This window comes from Rhinoraja longicauda, chromosome 20 (genome assembly GCF_053455715.1).
Source record: "Rhinoraja longicauda isolate Sanriku21f chromosome 20, sRhiLon1.1, whole genome shotgun sequence".
NCBI classification, from domain to species: Eukaryota; Metazoa; Chordata; class Chondrichthyes; order Rajiformes; family Arhynchobatidae; genus Rhinoraja; species Rhinoraja longicauda.
This window is the reverse complement of record NC_135972.1, coordinates 33,503,499-33,519,873: the sequence shown is the minus strand read 5'-3', so window position 1 is coordinate 33,519,873 and position 16,375 is coordinate 33,503,499. Positions and strand designations below refer to the sequence as shown.

At 41.6% G+C, this 16,375-nt stretch overlaps 1 protein-coding gene across 1 annotated transcript in view; it reads left to right on the top strand.

The window, feature by feature from the left end:
* Positions 1 to 16,375, top strand: part of otogl (otogelin-like) — a 131,495-nt gene that overhangs the window by 71,504 nt on the left and 43,616 nt on the right. The window contains exons 28-33 of the mRNA XM_078416640.1: positions 285 to 404; positions 3,295 to 3,411; positions 4,633 to 4,789; positions 7,113 to 7,139; positions 9,113 to 9,280; positions 15,385 to 15,663. Coding sequence (XP_078272766.1) covers positions 285 to 404; positions 3,295 to 3,411; positions 4,633 to 4,789; positions 7,113 to 7,139; positions 9,113 to 9,280; positions 15,385 to 15,663 — 868 coding nt within the window. The remainder of the gene's footprint in view (positions 1 to 284; positions 405 to 3,294; positions 3,412 to 4,632; positions 4,790 to 7,112; positions 7,140 to 9,112; positions 9,281 to 15,384; positions 15,664 to 16,375) is intronic.

Sequence of the window (16,375 nt, the reverse complement as noted above, 5' to 3'; positions counted from 1 at the left end):
TCCTTACATCTGACATTCACCCTGTTCCATCTAATTTACAACCCTCCGCTACCCTTGTGTTACTCCTAATCTTCATCCCCCCGGCCACAACCCCGGCTGGAACACTAGATGTACCTAATAGCCTTTGCATGGCCTACATGCGTGCAGGAAAGGCTCTTGGCGGTTGCCCCCAACCAAAACAGTCATTGGATCAACATGCAGTGGCCAGCTAATGTGCCGTTAGAGATATGATGGATTCTAGGCAGTTGTGTTGTAATAATCATTATTATTTCAACTGTTGACAGGGTAAGGTCATAGGATTGTGTGGAAATTTTGACAAAAATACAGCGAATGACATGACTACATCAAACAACATGGAAGTAAGCAATGCCCAAGCGTTTGGAGATAGCTGGGCTCTTGGACAGGTAAGCACCTAAAGGACAAAAAATAGTTCCGAATAAGACAGTGGCATTTTTGTTGCAGACTATGATTTATTACATTTTAGTAAATCACAGCTGTTTTAATCTTTTGGGTCTCATTAAAAACTGCTGAAAAAACTCTCAAATTGGTGAAAGGTAGACCCGCAATGTGATCCAGTATGACTTTATAATCTAACATTTAATTCTGTCACTTCTGGGTAACAAATAATATTTCCATACCTCAACAAGGAAAGAAAAGCTTCTCAATGGAGGTAAATCTTCTGTGCCTATTTGTTCGGTGTTAAAATGTGGATCCGTCTAAACTGAGGCCTCTGGTACTTTACATTTAGAAGCGAGAGAATCATTTTCTGGTGCAAACCCATTTCATGCACCACTGCTTTTTAAAAAGCAGAGTGAACAAAGCTATTCTCTCTGTTTGAAACATGCAATATTGAGTTATAAAAACCTATTAAAATAGCCTGACTTAAAATTGGTTAGGGTATTTTATTTCAACATACCACCTGTTTTATGCAGAAATACAGGACAGCCAGCAGTTGGAAATGAGACCAAAAAAAATCACCGGCTTACTCACACCGTCCACGCATTCATTTCCTCCCGCCTAGACTACTGCAACTCCCTATACACTGGGATCAGCCAATCAGCCCTGTCCCGCCTGCAATTGGTCCAAAACGCCACAGCGAGACTCCTGACGGGTACCCGTAAAAGGGACCACATCACCCCGATTCTGGCCTCTCTCAACTGGCTCTCGGTACAGTACAGAATCAACTTCAAGCTCCTCCTATTCACATACAAAGCCCTAAATGGGCTTGCCCCCCCCCTATCAAAAATCTTCTAACCCACCACTCTATCTCCAGGTCCCTCAGGTCAGCCGACTTGGGGCTACTGACTATCCCGCGGTCTAGGCTTAAGCTCAGGGGTGACCGCGCTTTTGCGGTTGCAGCTCCTAGACTGTGGAACAGCATCCCTCTGCCCATCAGAACTGCCCCCTCCATCCACTCCTTTAAGTCCAGGCTCAAAACCTATTTCTACTCCCTAGCGTTTGAGGCCCTCTGAGGGGGCGCTGTGAACTGTTTATGTATGTGCTGTTATGTTTGTGTGCCATTGTATGTTCGTTCTTAGTACCTGAACTGATGTACAGCACTTTGGTCAACGTGGGTTGTTTTTAAATGTGCTATACAAATAAAATTGACTTGACTTGACCTTGAGTCCGTCCAACAGAATTTTGGAAGTAGCTTCTGGTTTAAAATAGGCAATATCTGAATTGGGGTATTGTAATTGTACAGTTCTGTGGATAATTTCTAACACTGAGCCGGGAGCTTGCCATTCCTGTTCTGCCTGGCAGAAATAACTGGAGACCACTTCAACCATATCCAGCGGAGTCAAGGGATATGGGGAGAAAGCGGGAACGGGGTACAGATTGTGGATGATCAGCCATGATCACGGTGAATTGTGGTGCTGGCTCGAAGGGCCGAGTGGCATCCTCCAGCACCTATTGTCTATTGTCATGGTTTCTATCTGGGGAGAAGGCAGGAGAATGGGGTTAGGAGGGAGAGATAGATCAGCCATGATTGAATGGCGGAGTAGACTTGATGGGCCGAATGGCCTAATTCTGTTTCTATCCCTTATAACCTTACGACAGAGGTGAGTGGGCGGCCTATAAATTGCTTTGATTTTTAGAGCAGGAGCCAGTTCCAATGAGCCCCTCCCAGCATGTAATGGATACTTGCTTGATGCAGGTATAAAGTCGACTTGGTGAATATAAGGATTTACTAATCAAATATATGCAGGTAATCTGAGGCACTTTTAACATCTAAGGTGACATTGAGATATCTTAAATTGTTGTTAATTTGACTGGAAATTTAACTCGTGCAGGGTAGGTTACAGGAATCTCGAGAAACTGCCCAGAGAAATGGAGGTGAATTGGAGCTGCCGTTCAGGATGACTCTTACCCTTGTTACCCTGAGTAACTGCGGATAGCAGATTGGCAGAGGAATGGAAGTCATCCTGCTTCTCCAAAGATGGAGGGCTACATGACAGCTAATCAGCCAGTCAGTCAGCCAGTGCTGCAGATCAAGAGCCAGAGGCTTGAATGGCAACTCTTGCCACCATGGTTACAGGAGGCACCTGGGCACAGTCTGGTTTGCTGACTGGCCTCAGCCTGGGTACACTGATGTCTTACCATGGTGGTTGTCCCACCCTTGCCCCAGCTTCTCCAGACTGGGCATGTCCACACGGTTCCTTCTGGGAATGCTGAATGTCGCGAGAACTTATTGCTGTTTTTCTCCACTTCATCGATAGTCCTTGAGTGGATCACAAAGCATAGACTTTGGCATGTGCTTCAAGCGATGCAAACAGCAAAGCCTGCCAACAGCTAGCCCAGTCAGCAAAAGGAAGGAAGTTTCTCCCTGGTTCTCACTATCGGTGATGAATTGATCCTGGGCATCTTTGAAATAACAATAATGTCTGTATCTCTGCCCTTGCTTGGAATCCAGAATCCAGTCTTCCAGTCATTATGGAGGGTGCTGAGGATGTAATGTGATGGTGACGTTTGTGTTCAGTGGACTAAGGATGACGGGGTTATCCAGCCTTCTATCTAATATTGCTCTACAGTGGTGACTGAGCTGGTAAGATTCGAGCTGAACAGCCAGAACTGATTCTCATAGTCCAGAGTGACTGTATTGACATAGTATAGGGGTGGGATGGCAGGTGTCGGAGAATTTGTTCATCGCCATCAGTAATTCAGCAGGCAAGTTGGAGACAAATGAAATCTAATTGACTACCTGTTATGCACCTCTCCCAATATTATTTATGAGCGAATTAATTAATCACTATTTATGATTGATAATTAATATTTTACCTTCTTATTTTATTCGAGTGTGTCAGCAGGAATGGTATCACCAGGCCATGTGAGGCTGACTTGATAAGGCAGCCTTTTGCAAAGAGAGAATGTGCTATTCTGTACAGTGAGGTTTTTGCTGCTTGTCATAATGTGGTAAGTGTGAGAGTTTTATTTCTTTTACTCACCTCACTCTAGACGGTTTTTGCCTTGACTATGACCAAATGCCGATTGTTTCCAGTCCAGTGTTTTTATTGTCTCTTTATTCATGTTTGCAATTCATGCTTTAGTTTGTCCCCCTCAGGAGGCCTGAGCCGATTTCCCGATGGGTGGTATTTGTATTGGTTTATTATTGTCACTGGGGCTAAGATGCAATGAGAAACTTTGTTTCTGTGCTGTCCAGCAAATCATACCATACATAAGTACAACAAGGTAGTGCACGAGAAAAAACTGAACAGAATGCTGAATATGGTGTTACAATCACAGAGAAAGCCAAATTGGGTTTGAGCAAGCTGGGCACATGGCTTCCTTGTACTCTGTGGACTCTCCAAAGATGTACAGGTTTGTAGATTAATTGGCTTGGTATAAGTGTAAATTGTCCCTAATGTGTGTAGGGTAGCGTTAATTTGGGGGTATCGCTGGTCGGGACGACTCGGTGGGCCGAAGGGCCTGTTTCTTTTAGATTTTTTAAAGATTTTTTTTTAGATTTTAGAGATACAGCGCAGAAACAGGCCCTTTGGCCCACCGGGTCCGTGCCGCCCAGCGTTCCCCGCCACATTAACACTGTCCTACACCCACTAGGGACAATTTTTACATTTGCCCAGCCAATTAACCTACAAACCTGTACGTCTTTGGAGTGTGGGAGGAAACCGAAGATCTCGGAGAAAACCCACGCAGGTCACGGGGAGAACGTGCAAACTCCGTACAGTACAGCACCCGTAGTCAGGATCGAACCTGAGTCTCCGGCGCTGCATTCGCTTTAAGGCAGCAACTCTACCGCTACGCCACCGTGCTGCACAGCCGTTCCGCGCTGTATTCTCTAAAAACTAAAAAAAGGCAAAGCCCTGTGATTACAATTCCGGGGCTTCCACTGTAATGGAAGCAAAGGGTTCTCCACCGTTGAATATTTAGTCTGCATTCTATTCAGAGCAGTTTTTCATAAACGCTATTTAAATAGGGCAATGAAATGACACACATTATTATTAGTTATCCACCATCCCCTAGATGGCAGTGTTGAGTCATATAACTGTGGTCTTGAAAATCTTGTGCATATTTAAAAATGTCTAAAATATCTTTTGTACAGAATTCATTTTGATTTAAGATTGACTTTATTTTCATTTTCTGCGAAAGTAATAAAGATATTGGGTTTTTTTCTAGGTTGATGTCACCTGGTTTTACAAGAATTGTCTCACTGACACATGTAACTGCAACCGTGGTGGGGACTGTGAATGTTTCTGTACCAGTGTTACTGCTTATGCTCACAAGTGCTGTCAGAAAGGAGTGGCGATCTATTGGAGGTCACCTAGTGTTTGCCGTGAGTATTATCAGACACACACCGATCAGCCAAAACATTATGACCTGATGAGCCAAAACATTATGACCACCTGCCTAATATGCTATTGGCCCTACGTGTGCAGCCCCATACGCAGCAGGGTGCGATGCACTGTGCATTGTGACACATTCCTCCCGTGACCACCATTACATTTTTCTGTGACTTGTGCCACAGTAGACCTTCTGTCGGTTCGGACCAGACGGGATAGCCTTCGTTGCCCTCGCGCATCGATGAGCCTTGGGCGCCCAACATCCTGTCGCTGGTTTGTGGTTTGTCCCTCCTTGGACCACTGTCGGTAGATACTGCTGACCGGGAGCACCCCACAAGCCTTGTCATTTCAAAGATGCTTTGACCCAGTCATCTGGCCATAACAATTTGGCCCTTGTCAAAGTCGCTCAGGTCTTTACTCCTGCCCATTTCTCCTGCATCCAACACGTCAACTTCAAGAACTGACTGTTCACCTGCTGCCTAATATATCCCACTCCTTGACAGGTGCCATTGTAACAGGATAATCAATGTTATTCACTTCGCCTGTCAGTGGTCATAATGTTTTGGCTGATCGGTGTATGTTATGTATTGGGTAGGAAGGAACTGCAGATGCTGGTTTAAACCAAAGATAGTCACAAAATGCTGGAGTAACTCAACGGGACAGGCAGCATCTCTGGAGAGAAGGAATGGGTGACGTTTCGGGTGTGCAGAAGGGTTTCGACCCAAAATGTCACCCATTCCTTCTCTCCAGAGATGCTGCCTGTCCCGCTGAGTTACTCCAGCATTTTGTGGTCTATTATATGTTCAGTATTGTTCCACGTTCTATGTTCTATGTTAGGTTTGTCACAGGAATAATGGCTCACACAAAAATAAGTGCTTCAAAATATGCAGCAATATAAAAGATGAAGAAACACAATATAATATAAGTTGGTGGTTGTACTGACTTTAAAATATTTTTAGTGGATGACTGGCAAGTATCATTTTCTTTGGACATTGCCAACTGAAAAAAACATTGATTAAACTCATCTCAAACAACAGAAGAAGGCTTACTGAAATGGTAGCAATCTGGTAAGGCTATGATTTATAATAGTTTGGGAGCAAATACAGTTGGGTGTGCTTTTAATTCCTAGGAATAGGTGAATAAGTGAACATTTCTCACTATTTGACTATCAGGAAGTACAAAAAACAAAAGATCAGATGCATAGGAATTCAGCCAATGTGGCTTGTAGGAATACATTTGTAACTTCAATCAAATATGTAAATACTATATGAGTTAGCTTATAGAAATTATTCCAATAGATCTATTTTCACTTACAGCACATTTTCATGATTTCATTTGTGTCCTCTCTCTAAAGTCGCCCGTCATAAAACTGAATATAAATCAGTGAACTTGTGGATAGAAAGTGCCATATTCCATAATCAAAACAAAATTGAAAACACAATAGTCAAATAATAGATTAGAGTAATGATAATAACATTTATTATTCTTGTGTTGGTAATTCCATTAGGCGGCACAGTGGCGCAGTGGTAGAGTTGCTGCCTTACAGCGAATGCAGCGCCGGAAACTCCGGTTCGATCCTGACCACGGGTGCTGTACTGTACGGAGTTTGTACGTTCTCCCCGTGACCTGCGTGGGTTTTCTCCGAGATCTTCGGTTTCCTCCCACACTCCAAAGACGTACAGGTTTGTAGGTTAATTGGCTGGGCAAATGTAAAAATTGTCCCTAGTGAGTGTAGGATAGTGTTAATGTGTGGGGATCGCTGGGCGGCGCGGACCCGGTGGGCTGAAGGGCCTGTTTCTGCGCTGTATCTCTAAATCTAAAATCTAAATCTAAATTTATTGAGATTCTAATGTTATTAACTTAAGGCTTCCACTATATTAGGATATCATGTAGTAATATCCTAAATATTGGAAGCCTTATGTTATTAAAGCTTCCAGTAAGCCTTACTCCATTGATTGAGATGAGAGTAATCAATGTTATTCCAAGGTATCACAAAAAGTTAAAGTAACTCAGCGGGACAGGCAGCATCTCAGGAGAGAAGGGATGGGTGACGTTTCGGGTCGAGGCCCTTCTTCAGACATGTTATTCCAATGTTGACAAAGTCCAAAAAAAACTGGTTAAAATGATATATACCAGTCATCCACTAAATATATTTTAAAGTCAATACTACCATCATCTTACATTATATTGGTCATTGATCTTTGACTTAAACATAGACACAAAAAAGACAAACCAGCTCAATGGAAATAAATATTTAATTGCAGCAACAGTATTTAGAATGATTTTCACTTACTTGATATTCTTGACATCTTTCAGCTTTTGACTGTGAATATTACAATCGAGGTATGTACATTTTTAAACTTATTTAAATGAATTTAAGTACCTCTCTACAAATGTCAATGAGAAGTGATTTTTTAAAGATCTGCTACACAGTAGTTCTTTTGTTACATTACCTATTTTTGACAGGCACCTTAAAGCTCATCTCCGCCTGTCTTTTCCAAACCTCTCCACTTTTGTGTTTGTTCCATCTCAGTACAGAAGGCGTTTTTCTTCAAAGTAACACACATTGTGATGTCTTGCTGTAGATGACAAACACCTCCACATGCAGACATGCAAGGGTCTTGCAGTATTCAAGAGAGAGCTAGATAGAGCTCTTAAGGATAGCGGAGTCAGGAGGTATGGGGAGAAGGCAGGAACGGGGTACTGATTGTGGAAGATCAGCCCAAGTCAAGTTTATTTGTCACATGCACATACACAATGTGCAGTGAAATGAAAGTGGCAATGCCTGCGGATTGTGCACAAAAAAGAATTACATTTACAGCATATAAATAAAGTTAATAAAGTTAATATAGAGAAGACAAAATTGAATCACATTGAATGGTGGTGCTGGCTCGAAGGGCCGAATGGCCTATTGTCTATTATTTATTGTCTATTCAGGCTGTTGCTGGTTAAAATCCAGAATATAACAAATATCAAAATGTGGGTTTTCCCAGGTTGAATGTGTGGATTACTCTTGTGTTTAAATGTGGGCAGCTCATCAAGTAAATTTTATCCTGGTGGAAGGAAAGTCAGACTGGTTCTGTTGTGTTTTACCTTCAATTGCATCCATGGAATATTTTACAGATAGTCATTGAGAAGGGAAAGTTATCTCAGTGTGTTCTTTTTGATCAGTAGTGACATTCTGATTTATTCTAGTTTTGGAAATGGACACAGTAATCATCCCATTTGGAAAATTAAACATTTTTTTAAATATCAGTGGCACATTTTGTGCTGTACTTGTTGTGGATACTTTGAAAATGATTTTTTTTTCTTTTCACTGCTCGTTATCTCTTGCTGCTTTCTCCAGAACTACAGAGGTTGAAGGAGGAGCTCGAGGAAGTAGATAAAATGATGACAGGCTTTGAGAGGGGTAGAGAGCCAGAGCCTTTTATGCAGGGTGGAAATATTCCCAGGGAGGAAATGTTAGAGGGCATAAGCTTTAGAGAGGCCAAGTTAGAGGGGCAAAGTTTAAAGGAGAAGTGTGGGGCAGGTTTATTACATGGTGGGCGGTGGGTGGCTGGAATAAGCTTCCAGAGGTGGTGGTGGAGGCAATCACGGGAGAGGCATTTAAGAGGCTTTTAGACAGGCATATAGTTACACGGGAATGGAGGGATATGGATCATATGAAGGCAAATGAGATTAATTTATCTTGGCGTCATGTTTGGCCTAGACATTGTGGACTGAAGAGCCTGTGTATGTGCTGTACTATGTTCTATATTCTATATGTTCTATTGCTGGCCCAATTATCCCACGCCAGGAACCATTAAAAATCCTGTCAACACGTTTCATCCTCTGCTTCTTTTTATTCAACAGGTGACAGACTGGGGTGACATTAAGGTCGGGGGCACTGAAACCTTTACAGTCCCGAAAGGTTTGAGGGCTTTCCTGCCATGTCTCTATGAATTACTCCATCCAGGAGTGAACCAGTTTAATGTGGGAACAAAGGAAGAAGCTAGTCTTGGATACCTTGGGTGGGAGAGAAGAGGAAAATTGCATTTGAATGTATCGTTCCCTTACATTTGTGCAGGAAAATAACTGCAGATGCTGGTACAAATCGAAGGTATCACAAAATGCTGGAGTAACTCAGCAGGTCAGGCAGCATCTCTGGAGAGAAGGAATGGATGAAGAAGGGTCTCGACCCGAAACGTCACCCATTCCTTCTCTCCAGAGATGCTGCCTGACCTGCTGAGTTACTCCAGCATTTTGTGGTTCCCTGACATTTAGTTTCACCAAAAAGTAATGATGTCGTATTTTAAGTTACACTTGAATCATTTCAGATCTTGGAGAAGGGCCCTTTATGTTCATAAACTACTTGTGGAATGATACAGTTATTGCAAGCAACAGGATAAATGGGAGCATTTTACCTTTGCAAATCGGCAATGCTGGAGAGAACAATTTGATGAATTTCATGATTACACCTGGAATGTACAAAGCAAAACAATCAGGTGAGCATTTTTCAAATTCAATTTGAAAAACGCAATGGATGGCCAAATGATTTTGTATATTTCCTGTCAAATATATGAGTATGAAATACATTGTTTTTGTTTCTGTATAAGTCAAGTCAAGTCAAGTCAATTTTATTTGTATAGCACATTTAAAAACAACCCACGTTGACCAAAGTGCTGTACATCTGATTAGGTACTAAGGAAAAAAAAATGAAACATATATTCAACAAGGTAGAAAGCTTTTATTTTTAGTCATTGTGGATAAAAATGGCTGGTGAATCTATTTGCAGTTCACCATTTGGCATCACTGTATCAATGGCCACACTTCATCTGGTTCTTCTTCATTTTAATTCTAAATGATGTTGTCCCATTTTTGCTTTAACCTCGTTGAAAATGGCTTTGATACGGAAAGAGTAAATGCTGGGAAAGCACAGAAAACTAGGCATTTTTGTTCACACATCTCCACTTCCCTCCCAACAGCATAACCTTCTTCAGTGCAACCAGCATTTGGTGTTTTTATTTCAGATTTCCAGCATCTGCACATTTTTTGATTTTTAATAGTCATATAGCATGGAAACAAACCCTGAGACCCAACTAGTCCTTGGCGAACAAAATACCCCATCAAAGTTAGTCCTACTTTGGCCCATTCTCCCAAAGCCTTTTCTATCCATGTAGTTGTCCTCCAACGCTGTTATAGCATCTGCCTCAACTACTTTCTTTGGCAGCACGTTCCATATGCTCCTCATCCTCTGAGTGAAAAAATTGCTCTGAAGGTTCCTATTAAATCTGCCCCTCACCTTAAACTTAAGGCCTCTGGTTTTTGATTCCCCTACCCTGGGTAAAAGACTCTGTGCATTCACCCTGTCTATTCCCTCACGATTTTATACACCTCTATAAGCCTCAGCCTCCTGTACTCCAAGGAATAAAGCCCTAGCCTGTCCAACATCTCCCAATAGCTCAGGCCCCGAAGTCCGGGCAGCTTCCTTGTAAATCTTCTCTGCACTCCTTCCAGCTTAATGACATACTCCCTCAAGCTGGAACTGAAAACTGAACACAGCACTCTAGATGTGGTGTGAGCAATGTCTTGTACAACTGTAACATAACGTTCCAACCTCTTAACTCAATACCCTGTGATGAAGGTTGATGTATCAATAGCCTTCTTTCCCCCATCTACTTGTGATGCAATTTTCGGAGAACAATGTACTCGTATTCCTAGATCAAATGCTCTACAACGCTGTCTAATGCCCAACCATTCATTGTGACGATCCTGCCTGGTTTTACTTCCTAAAATGCAACACCTCACACTTATTGCTTTAAACTCCAACAGCCATTATCTCAGTCTACTTGCTCAGCTGATCAAGATCCTGCTGTAATTTTTGATAAACGTCTTCACGGTCTATGACACAACCTACTTTAGTGCCATCTGCAAACTTACTCATCGTGTCTTGTATATTCTTATCCAAATCATTGATTTAAACCACGAACAACAATGGGCCCAGCACTGATTCCTGAAACACACCACCAGGCACAAGTCTCCAGTCTGAAGAACACCCTTTCACCAACACCCTCTGCCTCCTTCCATGAAACCAATTCTGTATTCAGTCAACTGGGTCTCCCTGGATCCCTTGTGATCTAATCTTCCAGAACCTTATCAAAGCCCTTGCTTAAGACCATATAGACAGCATCTACGACCATGCCCTTATGACCTTTTTAGTTGCTTCTTCAAAGAATTCTATCAGATTCGTAAGACAGATTCTCTCACATATAAAACCATGCTGACTATCCCTAATTAGCCCCTGTCCGTTTAAGTGCATATTTACCTTATCCCTCAGAATCCCCTTCAGTTACTTGCCTACCACAGACAATTGGCTCACTGGTTATAATTCCCAGGATTTTCCTTGCAGCCCTTTTTAAATAGAGGCGCAACATTAGCCACACTCCAGTCATCTGGCACCTCACCTGTGTCTAACGATGATTTTATATATCTTAACCAGGGCTCCTGTAATTTCTTCTCGAGCTGCCTACGGTGTCCTTTGATCTACCTGATCAGGCCAGGGAGATTTATGTACCTTCGTACACTCTAGGACATCCAGCACCTACTCCATCATAATACTACAAGACATCTCCGCTAACTGTCCCAAGTTCCTTAGCCTTCATGTTTTCCCCCTTGAAAACTCAAGGTTTTCAATGAGTATTTCTCCCTATAAACAGAGGAGAAATACTCATTGAAAACCTTGCTCGTCTCCTGGGGCTCTGCACAAAGAAGACGGCTTTGGTTTCTGAGGTGCCCTATTCTCTCTCTGGTTACTCTCTTTCCCTTAATGTACTTTAGATGCTCCTTAAATTTATCTGACAGAACTATCTCTTGCCCCTATACACCCTCCTAATATCCTTCTTAAGTATGCTCCTCAGTCCCTTAAACCACTCCAGAGAAACATTTGGTCCCTGCTGCCTTCACCTGGGCCATGTCTTGTTCTTTTTCCTGAACAGAGCCTCGATGTCTCTCATCATCCAGGGTTTCTTACTCTCAGTTGCCTTGCCCTTCACTCTAATTGTGCAATAGGGAGATGAAATTTCAGTTAAGCCAGCTCTAGTGGAATTGCTGCACAGTATGTAGGAAGTGGATGGGAAAGTGGGATAACATGGAGTTGGTCTGAACAGATGGTTGGTGCGGACTCGATGGGCCAAAGGGCCTGTTTCCAAGTTGTATCTCTAAAAGAAACTAAAGGTCCCTGGTCATGATCTAAACACATGGAGAAAATCAAATATTGCCGAAATGGTAATGCCTTATCGACAGTCAGTGAATGTAGGGGAAGGGTATTTTTTAAATTCCACTGAATCTGTGTATAAGACTCTATGCACTGCAGCCTCACAAAGTTGAAAATGTCAAACAGCCAAGTAAGAGATACGACCACTGTATCATTTGGATTAAGTCTCCTGTATATTTTTTCTATTCAGCAATTTTTGCTGTGGTAAATCCTATTAAAGAATTAATACCCGGAATATTACCGAGAGATTGTTATGCAGCAGGAAGTGACATTTTACGTAACGCCCATGTCTGGACAAGAAAATTAATAGTTATAGGCTGCAATCAGATAAAAATGTAAATAGAAGTTATTGCAAGGGTGCTAAGTAGGAGTTATGGAAATGCTCATCTCCCTCAGCTTCTTATTGTGTTTATACAGAACTATTAAAGCTAAATAGTTGAAGCTAAACTATGAAAGCTAAATAACGTAATAGCTAAACTATTTAGTTTCATATGAAAGTCAAGTAGCAGTTTTGCATGAGGGAATAGGTGTAACCGTGGAGCTGAGCACCTATTTGCAATAGGATGTGGTCGTGTGAGATCACACCTTCATCCTTCATACCAGCTGCCCTACAAAACTGGCAAATTGAAAGTGATTTAATTTCAATCTCCTAGCTTGCTTCAGAGCTGACCTTCACTCAGCTCTTGGTAAACATTAAAGATTTAGCCGATAGTTGAATGTCATAAAATAAAGTGCCGTTCATTAATGAAGGCAAGTGTACGCAGGCTGGGATAACTCAAGTCCATCAGGTATCCCCTGTGTTGGTGCCTACATTATTATTTTTTTAGATTTAGAGATACAGCGCGGAAACATGCCCTTCGGCCCACCGAGTCCGCGCCGCCCAGCGATCCCCGCACATTAACACTATCCTACACACACCAGGGACAATTTTTACATTTTACCCAGTCAATTAACCTACATACCTGTACCTCTTTGGAGTGTGGGAGGAAACCGAAGATCTCGGAGAAAACCCATGCAGGTCACGGGGAGAACGTACAAACTCCGTACAGACGGCGCCCGTGGTCAGGATCGAACTTGAGTCTCCGGCGCTGCATTTGCTGTAAGGCAGTAACTCTACCGCTGCGCCACCGTGTTGCATGGAGGCACAGTGCCCTGGATTCCTCTATCCCAATCACGATAAAGTTGTCAATCTCTTCCTCAGAGGTAGAGTTGCTGCCTTGCAGTGCCAGAGGCCCGTGTTCAATCCTGATTACAGGTACTGTCTGTATGCAGTTTGTACGTTCTCCCCGTGACCTGCGTGGGTTTTCTCCAAAGATAAACACAAAATGTTGGAGTAACTCAGGCAACATCTCTGGAGAGAAGGAATGGGTGACATTTCGGGTCGAGACCCTTCTTCAGAGCCTTTTCGCCGGTTTCCTCCCACGCTCCAAAGATGTACAGGTTTGTAGGCTAATTGGCTCGGTAAAATTGTAAATTGTCCCTAGTGTGTAGGATAGCGCTGGTGTGCGTGGATAGCTGGGCGGTGCGGACTCGGTGGGCTGATGGGACTGTTTCTACACTGCATCTCTAAACTAAACTAAGCTTTGTCACGAACTTGACAATAATCACAGTAGAAAACACAACTACAGAGGTCAAAAATCAAAAAGATACAATGTTTATTACTGCAAACTTTCAGTAATTCTGAAACCTGGAAATTTGGATGCCCTAAAATGTTCTGTAGTGTTGTGAATTGTTCAGAATCTGAAAAAACATTTCAAATGTTATAGCACTCCGCACTACCTTGCACCTCCAAGATCTGCCACCTCATCTTTACACAGAATACATGTCATGAAAGCATTCAATCAGAGATGGTTTACTTATCCTCTTATTTGGAAAGAATGGATTTTGATATGTGTAGGAAGGAACTGCAGATGCTGGTTTACACCGAAGAGACACAAAATGCTGGAGTAACTCAGCGGGACAGGCAGCATCTCTGGAGAGAAGGAATGGGTGACGTTTTGGGTCGAGACCCTTCTGATATGTGACAGTTTATCTGAAGAATATACCTCATATTCGCCTTATCTTGAGAGGCTTTTGACTGTTGAGTTTGATTCTCACGTAAATGTGTATAATTTCAAGCTGAGTCATCGGATCAGGTGTAGTTAAATCTTTTCTGCATCATGTAAAGGAAAAAATAAAGTGATGCATCTTAAATACAGACAAAGGGAGAAGAGAAGCTGTTTCTACCATATAGAATGAAATCTGCCTGTTCTTGCTTTGCACAGGTATGACATGGTGTTGAGTCCAAAGTATTTTCATTACATTATTTCTGCAATCTCATTGTCAACAGATAAGGGAAGTTTCAGAAGATTAACTGGTGTTAAAAACATAATAAAAGAAGGCCTTTCACTATTCGGTAAATTTCAATGAGGTCCCCCCTCATTCTATTAAACTCCAGCGAGTACAGGCCCAGTGTCGTCAAACGCTCATCATATGTTATTAAATGTCATTAAAATTGACTGCCTATAAACATAGTAATTAGTGATATTGGTTCCTTTTTCACATTTCTAGCTTTACAGAACTTTATTATTGTGTCCCATTTAAAAACAAAATGCCCATCAGACTGAGCAGCCAAATGTAAAATTACTGTATTGTCTATAATAGCAAAATAATCTTGTGTTTATTTTGTCAATGAGAAGCATTTCTGTGGTTGAATATCATGAACAATTTTAAGTAGGATGTCTTTTAAATTGTCAACCAGGAGAAACATTGAACTAAAAAGAAACTGATGGTAAACAGCAATTTTGTTAAAAAAAAATTAAATTCCAAAATTGAATAGGACAGCATTTGGCTGGTGTAAGCATTAATAAAATCAGATCCTAATGTCTTATTTATCATTTCTGACAAGAGTCATGAAGTTAATTTCTCTAATGCATTGATGATCCTTGGACCATTCTTAAGTGTTCATTTGGCAGCTGTTGGTAATTTATCTGTGCCAGATGCTGTTTTATCAATTGGGTTTTGCGATTCTACAAACATTATAAGGTCCCTCTCAGATATTTCGTCGAACTCATTGATAAAACTGTCTTGAAAGATTCTCCTCTATGTAAGTGATATGTTTGCATTTGGTTAACATATCTATTTTGTGTTGTTGTACTTACATGGAGCCCTAGAGAAAACAAAACGCTTTTTATCAATTTTTATATTCATGTTAAACGTATAATGGTACGTAGCTGCAGGATATTTACATTTCTACGCTAGAACCTAAACCATTTTGCATGGTATTTTGAACACTTTTAACCTAATTTTATGGTTGAGCGGCCAGGAATTGATTTATATATTGTTGTAATGTTACAGGATTGCCTGTTGTTTCCCTTGAGTCTGCTGAAAGACCAAATTACTTCATACACATTGGTGAAAGTGATAATCTACGCTTGGAGCAATGGGAAGACAACCAACATTTCCGTGAAGCTGCTTCATTCATTCATCACCAAAGCAACTGGATCCCAGGCTATAGCACGTTTGAATTATACAGCAGGAAGGGATATTTCATCTCGCTGACAACATCAGCTGTTAAAGTAGTTCAATATGAGTATTCAGAATCATTTAAGCTCTCAAGTAGCTTCAGAGTTGAAGGTAAGTGACCACAGGCCCATAAAGCTTCCTGAAACTAAATGAACGTGCTTGAAAAGGGCCTTACTAGCAGTGATGGGATAACTCTATTTGTGGAAAATGTTCCAATGTTTAAAGACGCCTATTTTATGGAATGAAGTAGTCATATCGTGTAGTTAGTTTTTTTCAAGGAACACCAGGATACTTTGCTGTTTTGACTCATTGTCATAAATATAGATGCCTTTTGGGTTTCCTTCATGAATACCCTAAAAACGTGCCCTATATCAGTCCCCTTTACTGGTATCATGAATCCCAATAATATTTCACTCATGACATTCACGTTATAATATGAGCTACCAAATGCCGGTTTTGTATGATTCAAAATAACCTCATCCCTTTTGTTGGTATAATTCTGAAAAATGGTGTCTGATGTTACTATAACATACCATACACCCTTGCAATCTCTCATCTGACCAAGCTTTGAATGCAGGAAGAGCAATTGTATTATTTAGCTACATGGTTGATTCTGACCAAACCTGAACTTAGTCCCCTGTCCTCGCAGTGCTTCCGCATTTGCCTACTTTGTGGCTGATACTAGAGTGGTTAGATAAGAAAATAACTGCAGATGCTGGTACAAATCGAAGGTATTTATTCACAAAATGCTAGAGTAACTCAGCAGGTCAGGCAGCATCTCAGGAGAGAAGGAATGGGCGACGTTTCGGGTCGAGACCCTTCT